General features: G+C 28.3%; 1 protein-coding gene across 1 annotated transcript in view; it reads left to right on the forward strand.

The window, feature by feature from the left end:
* LOC107436292 (intermembrane lipid transfer protein VPS13A) overlaps positions 1-14,867 on the forward strand; it is a 169,547-nt gene that overhangs the window by 67,143 nt on the left and 87,537 nt on the right. The window contains 9 exon segments of the mRNA XM_087159737.1: positions 1,279-1,460; positions 2,532-2,676; positions 6,380-6,875; positions 7,676-7,788; positions 11,803-11,943; positions 12,913-12,980; positions 13,638-13,716; positions 14,408-14,495; positions 14,610-14,727. Of these exon segments, the coding sequence (XP_087015863.1) occupies positions 1,279-1,460; positions 2,532-2,676; positions 6,380-6,875; positions 7,676-7,788; positions 11,803-11,943; positions 12,913-12,980; positions 13,638-13,716; positions 14,408-14,495; positions 14,610-14,727 (1,430 nt within the window).

Consider the following 14,867-nt stretch of genomic DNA (forward strand, 5'->3'; position numbering starts at 1 on the left):
ACACTAAAAATTAATTAGAATGGAGGCAAAATTCCATTTTTCTGATGTTCTGAAATTCCAATTTCCAAATCATTTATTATTGTAATAATATAGATTAATTCATGTCAGAGAATACTATTTCTAAAAAAACTTATGAAATTTTTTTTCTGAATGGAAAAGCAATTTAGTTTTCAGTTATTAAAGTAAGTAATTACACTAAATTAATTACGCTAAATTAAATTAATTTCACACACCGGCAAGAAAAGTGACATAAGTTAAAAAGCAGCAATTTTGAGGTTATATGAATAAAAAATATGTATGAAGTGCCCCATCCAGCTCAAAAAATGCCACATCACTAACTCGCAATTTATCCAGCTGAGGCCAGTTTTGTGTCTATTTCAGAATAAATTGCATAATATTCTTTAAGTTGATTTTTCTCAAATGCTGCATTTTAGAGTTATATGACACAATTCTTGCCGGGGTGCAGTTATATTCAGTTCCAACCAATTACAAAATTCCATTTTTCCGAAGTTCAGAAATTCCAATTTCTAAATCATTTATTATTGTAATAATATATATTTATTCATGACAGACATTAATATTTCTAAAAAAACTAATGGAATATTTTTTTCTGTATGGAACAGCAATTCAGTTTTTAGTTTATCAAGGAAAGTAATACATCAAAATAATCAAAACTAAATATCAAATCACTAAACATCGAAATAATACATAAATTTTTTTTATTATATAGATTAAAATTACATCTGAAAAATAATGAATTATTTTTCACTGTGTAAAAAAGCATTTAAGAAATCAGTTTTTAAAGGAAAATAATTCCATTGAATATTAAAATAATATCTCATTTTATTAATTTCTAATATTAGAAATATTTCTGAAAGATAGATGAAACATCTTTATTGTATGCAGAAGCATTGTAAATCAATTCAATTTTCAGCTAATATGGCAAAGTAATTGTATTGAATATTGAAATGATATCCTGTTTTATTAATTTCATTGATTAATATTATTTCCAAAAGAATAATGAGACGTTTTTACTTGATGGAAGACCAATTCAGTTTTCATTTATAAAGCTAAGAAACTACATTAAATATCAAAATATCTCACTCTTTTTATTTTGGAGTTGTTTTTAATAATAAAGTATTGCTTTAAATATTAAAATAATGGCCCATTTTATTCGTTTCTGCACTTAAAATTATTTCTGGAAGATAATTTCGATATTTTTTACTGCAAAGTTATTTCTTTAAATATTGAAATAATGTCCCGTTTTATTCTTTACAGTTTGTAAGTATGTATGAGCTTAGCCGAGCTTTTGAGTTGATGTCTTTGAGTCAAAAGTTTAGAAAGTATTTCAGAGGATTATCGGTTAAAGGACATGCAGCAGATTATTGGAGAGATGCTTATTCAGCTGTTTTGGAAGAATATGTAAAGCCTTACACCTGGTCTAGAATAAAAGAGCACAGGTGAGTTACACCATAAAATAGTACTATATTTTGAATATCTTATATGCACAAATGTTTTTAAGCTTATTTCTGACGTTGTTGGAAGTAATCTTTGCACTTTTATGGGTTATGATTAAAAAGAAATTTATGAATTGGATTTGCAAAGTACTTTTATTTTTTTATGTGAACAATTTAAAAGAATTTCAATTATTAAAGAAGGTTAAAATTTGAATACTATAGTTTATATGACTGAGTATGATAATTTATGAGATTGATTGTACTAGTTGAACATTTTAGTAAGGTGATTACACTAACTATTTATTTTAACGATAGTTGTTTATTCAGGAAATATAAAGATTTAGTACTTTTTTAGTTAAAATAAGATAACGCGATTGACTATTCTAAGTAAATATACAAACTGTAAAAAATTCCGTAATTAATCCGCAAAAATTATGGAATAAAGTACTGGCACTTTGGGTAAATCGTCCATAAAATTCATTTTTATCGTAAAATTCATTACTATCGTAAATTTTACAGTAATATTTTAGTGAGAGTGATTCAGTGATTTTACGGTAATTATCACTGTAAAAATTACGGTCATTAAGACTGATTGTTCCCGGCAAAAATGGATTTATGTTTAAAAGCATCGGTACCCTGAGTGCTGGTACTTTTTATCGCAATTTGATCGAGAATTTTTAACAGTGCATAGAAAAGAAGGGTCATCTGCGTTTCGAAATATCTATATTTTTTATATTTAAAATTTTTATTGTGTTAATTAAACAGAACATCTTCTTACACTCATTAAACTAAATTTGCTTTTAAGGCTTTTTAAGCTTTTAAAAACCTTCTTTGAAAGATTTATTATCGTTGAATATTGACTTTTTTTATCTTTGACTTTCTCCAAAGATTTCTAATGTTCTAACAAAATCAATCTAATTGAATCTTTTGTTCTAATAAAATCAATCGAAAGAGGTAATTAATGTCCTATTTTGAAAATAAACTGAAAAAATATTATTTTATAATACATTTTATTTATTTCCGGAAGTATTAAATAATTACTCGGAATATTACATTTATGTTTATTTCATTTAGAGATAAATATCGACAGTATAAATCAATGTATAAGGAACATTTGAGGAGGCCTAACGACTCAGAGTTGAAACTGGACATGCAACTACTTGAAGACTCTTTGGATGTTGTTAGCATTCTAACATCTAGAGAGCAAGCAAAAATAGAGGTAATTAAACTTTAATATAAACTCTTAGATTAATTTTTTATTTCTTATTAAAACTATTATCGTTTCATGAGAGGAGGGACAAATATATTTTTTTATTTACTTACACTAACTCAATTCGCTTAGATCGATGTGCTATGGTACGGACTGTTGAGATCTGGAACAGCCCCACACATTTGCGTGTGATTCGGGAAACGAGTTGCATCAGAAACTGATATTCCCTGGAAAACATATAAGTAACATAAAAAACATATAAGTTTTGAGCAAATCAAAAGTGGAAATAGGGAATAGCGTCCAAAATACAAGAGTGGTAGAAGTACCACCATTATATTGGATTAAAATGAATGCATCGCAAACTGATTAGCCGGTTCAAGTGAAATCCGGTTCATTTTACCATCTAGGTAAGAAAGGTAGGATCCAGAGCAGAACGACGTTAAGAAGTACGATTTATAGCTGCAGCAGGCGATTACATAGGCAGGCGCCATAGATGCAACGAGTTGTTATTCTTCTCTTGCACCTGATCATATCATAAACAGAAGCATTGAATTCACGATAAAACCTCGTGTGTTCTTCCTCTGGTTCTTGAAGGATCTGATAGTGATGTACGCCTTTCATGAAAACTTTCACGCAATTTGTTTACAACTGTTTGTCCAAGACCGCTGGCGTAAAGAACAAACGCTCAACAAAAAACGTCTGCACCACGCTTACCCACCATAAAAAATCGTACTACATCAAGGCACCTTGCGCAATATGCAGAACATTACTTTTAAATGGTCTCATATGAACTATTATACGCAATGTAAGGTGCATTCTTTCTTAACTTTATAACCCTCAAAAATGATGCTGTAATTGTTACTGTATTTCTGATACTGTTACGTGTGTCCCTTCTTCCATGGAGCTAGGAGTAAGTGGAGAAGACACTCCCATTAGCCCACTCCTTTCAAGGTGAAGCAACCGCGAGAGTTTTCCGCCATCTTACTTACTGCGTCGTTGTGCGCTCATACATCTTTCTTAATCCATGCTTTTTAACGAAGCTTGGAGGGCCGTTTTGAAGGGTTCTTAATTTGATTTAAAGTGTCGAGTTTAGTCTTTTAAGTTAAATAAGAGATCCATCCATCCAAGCTTTCTCCATTTTTTTTTTTAGCCGTTAGAATTTTCGTATTTCTAACTTTTAGAAAAAACATTTCAACTTGACAGAATTTTTGAAACAAATGGAATTCTTGGTAAAGTTAATATTAGGTCAAGTTCATTTAGCAATCACTATGCACTTTTCAAAACAATTTCAAGAAGATAAAAAAGTTTATTATCTAGAAATTTAAAATTTATATTACTCTGATAGTTTTAATTCATAGGTCCATAAAGTCAGGTTACTAATTATTTTAAGAAAAGACAGGGGGAAAAAATATTAGGTAGTTATGAATGTGTTGCATCCATGGAGCTAACTCCAAGCTGAATATAGAAATAAATTGAATACCACAATATTTTTTTATTTTATTTAAACAACTTAAAACTCCTCATGCACCACAAAGTATAGCATGAGGCTTACAGTTGTAAGTAGAAAACACCGCAATACCACAATATTGAAAGATGTTTATTGTTAAAGAATGATTTCAGAAAGTGAAATACATAAATTTATACAAATTTCTCTTGCTAAAAATAAATCCATACATATGAAGATTTATACTTAGATAGTTTTATGAATACTTAAATAGGACATTTTTAACTGCATACAAAGTAAATCAATTTAAAGAAAAATATGTCAAAATGTTTATTAAAAAAAAGGAAAAATATGTTACAGATTACTGAAATATTATCACAGTATTCTAGTGATTATTTAAAAAAAAAAAAATTCTTAAACCAGAGCAAAGGCACATTGAAAAATCTAGAAACAGATCCTTAAATATATACATATATTTTGTTTATAAATTGAATATAGCTGTTTTCAAAATTATTAAATTTGAAAGAAAAAAAATTAGCTTAGGGATTAGAAAATTCTATGCATTAAAAAAGAACAATAATAATATATATATTACATCATATTATAATATATACATTGAGAGAGAAACATGTTCAATGCTTTCAATGTAGCTATGTACATTTAATGTATACAACAAAAAGCAACTAACAATTTTCTTAGAGGGGTGCACTGAACTTTATAAATCCAGAAAAAGATTCTTAAATGTAGAGAAAAACACATTTAATGTTTTCAATGAAGGTATACAACAAAAACATTTAGAAAAAAAAATACTTTAACTTAGAGAGGTTTTAAAACAAAAGTAGATCTATTTCATTTTACAATCGCTATGTATTTATCAATACAACTTAAAAAATATAATTAAATTTATTAAGAATTGTAAAATTTCAACCACCCTGAGAGTTTTATAAGTTCAAACTTAAGAGTTCAAACTTACTAATTATTATACTAGTAAAGGTAGATAAACTTATTACGTTAAGAAAAATTAGAATTTAAAGAACAAGCTCTGAGCGGTTGTGAATATGTCACATCCATAGAGCTAACTCATAGCTCAATATAGAAAATAAAATTGAATACCACAATATTGAAAGATGTTTCTTGTTAAAAAAAGAATTTCAGAAAGTGCAATACATAATTTATGTTCATTTCTCTTGCTAAAAATTAGTCTATACAAATCCATATTAATATACCTAAATAATTTATACTATGAAAATTTTATGAATACTTAAAATATGACATTTTTAATAGCTTACTAAGTAAATTAGTTTAAAAATTTTTTGTCAAAATATTTCTTAAAAACAAATAAAAATTGGAGATTGAGAAAATATTATCACAGTATTCTAGTGACTAACTCAAAATATCTTAGCCCTGAGAGCAATAAACAATTTCTTTAAAAAGGTTTAACTTCACAAATCCTTATGCTTAACTTCACAAATACTTTGTTTAGGGATTAGAAAACCCTACGCTTTAATAAAAATTATTATTATTTTTTTAGGGGAAATATATTAAATGAAGGTATGGAACAGAAACTATCAATACCTTAACATTAAGCAAAAACTACATCACTATAAAGCTTAGAATAAATGTATATGTAATCATGGAGTACTTTATTATTATCTAATATTACATGCAATCACTTGTATATAATATTAGATTTTTAATAAATTTAAATTTTTTTTATCTATTTCATATTTGGAATGCAATGGGATACTTTCTGGTTTTAAAAAATATCAATTTTCAGATGAATAACTTCGACAGAAATAAATAAAACTACAGCTGAAATTTTTATAAAGTAACATAAAACCTTAAGATGCAAGAAGTCATAATTAAAATAATAAGAAGTCCAAGAAAAAATAATAAGACAAAGTAAGACTACTCGAATAACGAATAAAATAAAAATGATAATTACTGTCGGAACATACGACAATTCAAGCATAAACGAGCTACAACTGCCAATGTTTTGAAGTAAGTAAGATGGCCGACGGTTAATTTCGCGGTTAACATTGCCGAGTTTTCGGCTTCACGAATTTCTGCTAGTGTCTCCTCCATCTACTCCTAGCTCCATGCCTTCTTCATTTCGGCAAATCTTAAGTGTACATCCTGTTGTATAGCATAGGTTGCTGGGACCATTGATTTGATACAGTTGGTGCTGATGTATATATCATAACTTATTATAAGATTAATAAATGTAATAACATTTTTTGTTTGAATTTACTTTCCATTAATTTTTAGATTGCCGAAGTGGAACCTCACATGGTACGGAGAGTTCCCACCAGGAAAACTTGGAGTTTCTGGAGTTGGTTCTCATCAACGGGAGATGAAACAGACAGTATGGATGAAAACCGCAAGGATGAACGGACAGATGGAGAGGAAGAACTTCTCGTCGTCGGGGACAAAGATCGCAGTTGGTGGTCAAGAATGACAGCTGAAGAAAGAAGAAGGTTGTTTGAAGGTATCGGTTACGAGCGGTGGGGTCCAGACCCTGAAGCAGCCCTCAATCACATAGGCCATAAGCTGAACTTTACACTAGCAAATTGCACACTGTCTCTCATTAACGATGGTAAGGAAATCCTGGTGGCCACAATAACGCACTTCTTATCCAGTCTGGAGACAAGGCCAGGGGCGAAAGCATACAAAGTGTCAGCCAGAACGGAAAGCGTTGTAATAGAAGGTGCCTCTCTGGAAAACGATCTGGTCCCGATCATCACCGCCGATAATATCACGAGTGGTGAGTTAATAGTTTAACAATTATTACTTACTGCTCGTATGGATGCATAGAACATTAGAGATAAAATTTATAAATAATTTTCAATTACCTTATTATGCTTCAAGCGTAAAAACTGCCATGAGATCTATATTTCATAAGCTATCTTTGTTTGCAAACATTGCAAGCATTTTTCAGTGCTGGTGGCAGGTTGGAATAGACTCATATTTTCTAATCAGCTAGATATTTTACTGCTTATTGCAATCTTCCTGTATTTTAGGCAAATTTAGAGAATGTGCCAAGAATAACTCAATAAGACTGAATTGAGACTTGAACTCGCGTAGACTTTCAATAAGGTTATTTACAATACACTTTCACTATCATGACAATTATGTGCTTCTTGCCACCAGCTTGAATGTCATCAAGCTAACTGAGATTATTGAGCAATGAATGGTAATTTAATCAAGCTAATTAAACGATGAATTATAGTCTAGTTGAATGATAGTCCTTAAATTTATGAGGAGTCACTTTAATCTAAAAAGTCTAAAAACTATCGACCTGATTCAAAATTACTGGAGACATTTTCACTAAACCTGATTCATTACAAAATGAGGGCAGCTACTGGCAAAACGCACATTTCCATCTCTTTGAAATTGTCTCTGTTTTGTTTAATTTTTTCAAATGTACTGCCATTTCTGGTTAGCTCGTGCTCAACCATATTTCTTCTAAAAATATTAAGATCTTTGATACATGTAAATAGTTTTTTGTTCTATTTATCTGCTTTTAAACATTTTGTTACTAATGTCTTACTTTGATTATTTAAGGATCTAATGTGCCTCATGTGTTCTCTCTGGATTTTGAAAAGAACCCTTCTCATGTAAGTGCGGATTACGGTTTGTCAGTAGCCGCAGAACCTATGGAAGTCGTTTACCATAAAGTAAGACAACTTTACTGTAATTCACTTCTTAAATGTTTCAGTAATAGTAATTTATAAAATAAGCAAGCAGGATGATGTGTATTATAAACAAATAAAATATCTATTCCTTGATTAATAAAACAACTTTTTTTTTATTTGCCCCAAAAGTAAAAAGTGAGGAACACAACAAATAAACCACTATGACCGAGAATTAGACAAAAATAAATATGAAAGGAAAAAACAGACCAAGAAAAACCACTGTGACCAAGAAGGGTGAATCAGTTTAAAATGCTTTTCCGCGCGCTATGTAGAAGTTGTAAAGGTAATCAGCATTCATATAAATGAAACAAGATTCCAGGAAATCAAGATGAGCTGATGTGACTGTGGTGAAAATATATTTCTTAGCTTCCATTTTTTAACTATCTATCTTTGTGAAACAAGTATGGAACAATCTAGAATCATTGAACACTACCTGAATGCTGGGACGAAAATCGCAAATGATTAATGAATCGTTAATAATTAATGTTACGCAATTATTTACAAAACAGAAAGGTGACCTACATGAATCTAAAACACCTAATTTTGCTAGTATCTTCAGAAACTATTTCTAACGTAGATGACTAGGCAAAAAAATACTGTTCATTCAAGAGCAATATTAATTAAGTATCAACGGTTCCAAAGTTATTTAGAATTAGTAATCTTTCAAGTTATTTATGTTTCAATTTAATAATCTTTCAAGCTAATGTTTTGAATTATTAATCTTCATCTTATGAAAAAAATTTTAAGTGATTGAACCTATGAAGATAAATTTTTAACAATAAAACCCAAGTCTGCATTTTTGCTTTTTTACTAAACGTTCACAACTATTATTTATATGAAAACACGAAAAAATCTCCGAGTGAAAATCTCATAATCAGCCTATAAATAACAGATTTTTTATATTTTTTAGTCTGTTGGTAAAGTTGAATATTAGCATAGCTATAGAACACCCTCTAGCAACTTATGAGATCTTTCCTCTTTCATTCATCTTTGTTTTTGCATCACATCCAGTCAATAAAAACTTTTATTTCCTTATATTAAGTTCGCAATGTCATTTACGCACTATAACTATTTTTCATCTTCAAAATTAACATACAATCCAATCCTATTAAATCATAAATATTAAACGTAGTTTTTTTAGTTAGGTTTATTCAATTAAACCCAACTCTGTTTGTTTTAAACATTTGCGAATATAAATCATAAGATGTGAATATTTTAAACCTTTTCTTTATTTATAACACATGGTTTAATTCTTCTAGATGTTTAAATGGCCTCGGATGTTTTTACTATTCGTGCTTAAAACGCTTATGAGCTGCATTATTTCTTTTTTTAAAAAAATACATCCTTTTAGTATTGCTTTGACTATATTTCATTTCAAAGAGTTAACTATTTATTAGAGAAGAAAAGGAAGATTCTGACAGCTTAAAAACAGGGTTCTTTGTTAAAGAACTAAAGTTTCTCTTATTTCAATTGCATTAAAAAAAACTAGATTATATCGTTATAATTAAAATGTATTCTAATGTTTCAACTTCTCTCTTAGCATTTTAAGCATCAACGTATTAAAACAAGGAAATGTGATTTGAATTTACGATTATTTAAACTTCAACAAACTTTTTCCTTCATCTAGCTAAATATGTATATATAAGCCTAAAGCAAAGAAATGAAATAAACACAATAACACACTTGTATTTCGCTATAAAATATTACAAACAATGAAATGGTGAGTTTTTTTTCTTGTTTCTGTTTGTCTGCATCACATTTACTGCTTTGTTTTTAAACAATAATAATTATATGCCGTGAAAGTAGAATGGATCAAGCTTGCTAATTTAACTTTCATAAATTATTATGAATGTGAAAAAAGTATGTTAAAGCATTTCGGTGTACTATTCCCTAATTTTAAAGAACACTATTATTTTTCAATTATAGATGCTTTTAACTAATTACTAATCCTAATTAATAATAAAATTTATAATCATAATTTTTGCTGCATAAAAAATATTAGGCTTGCGTATAGGATATTAAATAACTAAATTATCTCCAATTCTCGAGCTTGAAATATCATTATTATTTATGAATTTTCAATGCAAAATTCTGAATATTGAAGCTTGTTTAGGTTTTCAAAAAGACCTACGAATAAAAATATATTTTATTTAATTTGCACTTTCAAAATATTTGTTAAAATTTTTTTACGAACTTACTCATGAGTTGTTGTGAATTAATAATTAAGCAAAGAAAAAACTGCTTGTTTAGGCTTGAAGCTTGTTTATTGAAGCTTGTTTAAGTTTTCAAGAAGACCTACGAATAAAAATAAATTTTATTTAATTTGCACTTTCAAAATATTTGTTAAAAAATTTTTACGAACTTACTCATGAGTTGTTGTGAATTAATAATTAAGCGAAGAAAAAACTGCTTGTTTAGGCTTGAAGCTTGTTTATTGAAGCTTGTTTAGGTTTTCAAGAAGACCTACGAATAAAAATATATTTTATTTAATTTGCACTTTCAAAATATTTGTTAAAAAATTTTTACGAACTTACTCATGAGTTGTTGTGAATTAATAATTAAGCGAAGAAAAAACTGCTTGTTTAGGCTTGAAGCTTGTTTATTGAAGCTTGTTTAGGTTTTCAAGAAGACCTACGAATAAAAATATATTTTATTTAATTTGCACTTTCAAAATATCTGTTAAAATATTTTTACGAACTTACTCATGAGTTGTTGTGAATTAATAAAGCGAAGAAAAAACTGCTTGTTTAGGCTTGAAGCTTGTTTATTGAAGCTTGTTTAGGTTTTCAAGAAGACCTACGAATAAAAATATATTTTATTTAATTTGCACTTTCAAAATATTTGTTAAAAAATTTTTACGAACTTACTCATGAGTTGTTGTGAATTAATAATTAAGCGAAGAAAAAACTGCTTGTTTAGGCTTGAAGCTTGTTTATTGAAGCTTGTTTAGGTTTTCAAGAAGACCTACGAATAAAAATATATTTTATTTAATTTGCACTTTCAAAATATTTGTTAAAAAATTTTTACGAACTTACTCATGAGTTGTTGTGAATTAATAAAGCGAAGAAAAAACTGCTTGTTTAGGCTTGAAGCTTGTTTATTGAAGCTTGTTTAGGTTTTCAAGAAGACCTACGAATAAAAATATATTTTATTTAATTTGCACTTTCAAAATATTTGTTAAAAAATTTTTACGAACTTACTCATGAGTTGTTGTGAATTAATAATTAAGCGAAGAAAAAACAAAAACGCTATCCAAATTTAACGAATCACTACTGAGCAAGGTGAACCTGGTGAAATAGGAACTTACTTACTTGTTTGAAGGAAACAGACATAAATTTAAAGACGATTATTAAAAATATGTCAGGTTTAATCAAGAAATCAAACTGGTTTTTGACTTTCTCCTTCTGACTTCCTTACTTTATTGATTTAAGATATTTCGGTAGCTTTTTCAATCCTTCATCACTTAAATAATAATTCCGATATTCAGTTTTTTATTTCACTTTTGAAAATTATTCCAAAAATACACGTTATAGGTGGTGATAATAGAGCACCTTATAATCTTAAGACACTTGTAGCCTCAAAGAAGTTATTCTAGTTTAAATTATTTATTAAAATAAAAGCACCGCTGATAAAAAATGAGTAGAAAATATTTGGCAAATGTGTCTCTCAATTAATACATTTTTTATTTCGTGAGGGCATTACAAACCAATTCGTTATCCAGATGGGTTACCTAATATAATCCACATCATTCAATTGCAATTAAAAACTTATTTTTTGAATTACCAAAATGTTGTTTTAAATTTATTCACCAATAGCATAGTATTTGTATGGATTCATTCAGAATTTTGATTAATTTTTTTCAATTTTAATTTTTAAGTTTTCGTAGCAACTAAACAAATTTTTAAACAAAAATTGCTTCAACTTATGTAATTTTAACAAAATAGTGTCATGAACAAAGCACCATTTTTGTATTAACACGAGAACATTAATTTACAGTATGCCATGAAGGAACTGATGGATTTCTTTGAGCTACCACCAGCTACTGTAACATTTCTAAAGCAAAAAGCTAAACAGAAATTAAAATTCTTAGCGGAAGCTGGAAAGGAAAAAATAGTGACAGCATTCTCCAAGCACAAGGTAAGAACAAAATACCAAAACTATTTCTAATAATTTCAAAATTACGACGTAATTTGTACAATAACTTGCATATTATATCTTCGATGAGAAATATGAACAAAACTACAGGAATAGGGTAAAATGTACCTTGTTTTTGGCTTTTATGGGAACACCAAAAAGCTCGATAATTTTTTCCGAAGCGTTTTTAATGATTTTGGTAAAATTAAACAATAAAATTTGGTTTTATAATATATGATAACATTTGCTAAATGGGGTATCATTTGGAAATTTTATCATGATACCTTAGAGCATGGCATAAACACCATTTATTAGGTTAAATTTACTTTCCAGGTTTGTATTTTTTACTAATGTGTAGCAATAAGAACTATAAATCCAGAATTTCCTGTAAATCATTACTATATAAACGGAAAGATAACCAATTTGAATTGTTTAAATAACATATATTTTGATTTCAATAACCACAATCATGTTTTCCTTTACCAGAAATAGTATTACCATACAGTGCGGTAATTTTACCGGAATTTCCTTTCGGTACTTTACTATTAGCCGGGCGCAAAGAAATTTCACGATTTTTTTGTTTATTTTATTTAATTTTTATGTGTTTGAAAAATAAAAGAGTATTAATAAAAAAAATTGGCAGAGGTCTACATTTTTTGGCGACTTTTTGCTTGCGCCCGGCTAACCGAAAAGAGCCTTTTTTTTTTGCCCCTGTAAGTTCTCCAAACATCGGTACCTTAAATCAGAATATCGAAAAACTGTTGTAATCGTCTCGTTAAATCATGTATCACTTATTGTTGAAATATTGTATCGAGGTAATCAAAATCAAGAACGATTAATTTGCTTGATCATGGAATACAACTTTAAATTGGCACAGTATTAAAGTTTCAGCAATATTTATCAATAGTATTGTAGTTTAAAGTAGTAAATAGAATAGAAATATGCCAATAAGATTAACATTTTATTTTATAGATGTTGCATTTAAATGTAGACTTAAGATCTCCTTATTTCGTCATCCCAGAACACGGATCTATTCAACAGTAAGTGACCTTTTAACTTTATTTGAATGTGACTTATTACAGAGTTTTTGAAAAAAATAATTTCTGATCTAAACAAAAGCAAATTTATTTGCTCTATTTATTTCATAATTGAATAACTTTTTTACCAATTTTATTGCAGCTAACATATCAAAATATTAAAATTCAATTTTTTTTATCAAGGTTTCTAAATTCCAGTTTTTCTTTATAACATGTTCAATTCGCGAAAACAACATTGAAAATTATATTATTTCATAAAAACTACTGCTTACAAGTCTAAAATTTACTATTTTTAAAAAAATTATTTATACAATTTGTACAAAAAAGTGTTTTTATTTTTGAGAAGTTATAAAAACATAAAATTAATTAATTATTTTTAAAAAAAAAATGTTATTTTAATATTACATAATTCTGTGTTATTAAGCTTATTATTGCGCATTGTGGTTAAATATTATGTTAATTAAAAACAATAAAAGTTAAATATCTATCACTTAAATGTTCTGTTTGCATACCATGGCTAATTTTTCATTAAAGTAAGAAAAAATTTTCAAATAAATTAACACTATATTTACATGGTGTTACATACCATATGTATTTATATATGGAGTCTAACCATTAATTTTCTCTATCTTATCTAACTCAGTTACCCTGTTATTGTAGAGGCGGCAGTGTTGTTGTATTGGATACAGGAAGGTTTACAGTCTCCACAGATTTGCAATCAGATGGACTGCCACTTGAAGTATGTACTTCTCATTTCAATATTTATAACTTATATGTAGACCATAAAATAACCATTTACCACATTGCGAGAAAAGAAAAAGAAGTGGCGACTTAAATAAATAATCTGTAATTTTTTTAAAGAAACAATAAAAACTGTTTAATGATAAAAGTACATCAATGCAGAAAGAGACTCTGAATATAAGAATCTAATGCATCCATTGAAAATTTTGATCCTTTAAAATCCAGCAATTTGTGATGGAAATATTTATACGGAAGGAGAGTTCCTTAACAAATCCCATTATTCAAAATTATTATGTATACATCCTATCTATTTTACATTGACAAACCTTTTTTTTTAAAAAATAGTTCAATAAGGTCAGCATGCTTAACTAAATGTTGTCAGATATTTATGTTATTTTCATTATTGAATTAACTTTATATAGTAGTAGATTATTTTTAACATGAATTTAAAAAAACATAATTTAATACAAGCAAAAAAAATTGCAAAAAGTGACTATTAAATAAAAAGGATATCGGCCACTTACTCATTAGGCGTAATAAAAAAATGGAAACAAAGTTATTAGAGTCAACCGGAAACTGGCTAATAACTGAAAATTTCAGTTTTTCTGGTCTATATATATAAAATATTAAAAATTAAATTCGAGAAACATATTTATGAAACTTTACTAAAACAATCGTAACTTCGACAGGAATCAACAAAAATGGAAACCGAGGAAAGATTGTATGATCGATTCAACATCGCACTGTCAGATGCCCAAGTTTTGTTCTCGGACTTAGGTTTGTATTGCGTTATAAATTCAAAATCACAAAATGCTTTTGTTGTCATGGCTTTCAAAGAATTTCTTTTACAATCGTGAAAGTATGTAATAACATTGTTTGTTTTGCAAGTAGGAGAAGAATGGAGAACAGCCAAACAACAATCTGAAACAGACATGCATTTAGTTCCGAAAGCAAAAGTAACTGTTGTGTTCTCCAACAGTGTTCGTCCAGACTGCAAGACCTTGCCAAAGTAATTGCTTTATTTAAAATATTTTATAATTCATATACATTTTCTAGCATAGAGAAATTTACGAATATGTGAATTTATTCATTATATTGGTAACAGAAATCTTTAAGCAAAGTAGAGGGCGCTGCAGATTGTCACAGTAT

Source organism: Parasteatoda tepidariorum, chromosome 3 (assembly GCF_982258835.1).
Source record: "Parasteatoda tepidariorum strain Cologne lab strain chromosome 3, Ptep-v5.0, whole genome shotgun sequence".
Lineage (NCBI taxonomy): Eukaryota > Metazoa > Arthropoda > Arachnida > Araneae > Theridiidae > Parasteatoda > Parasteatoda tepidariorum.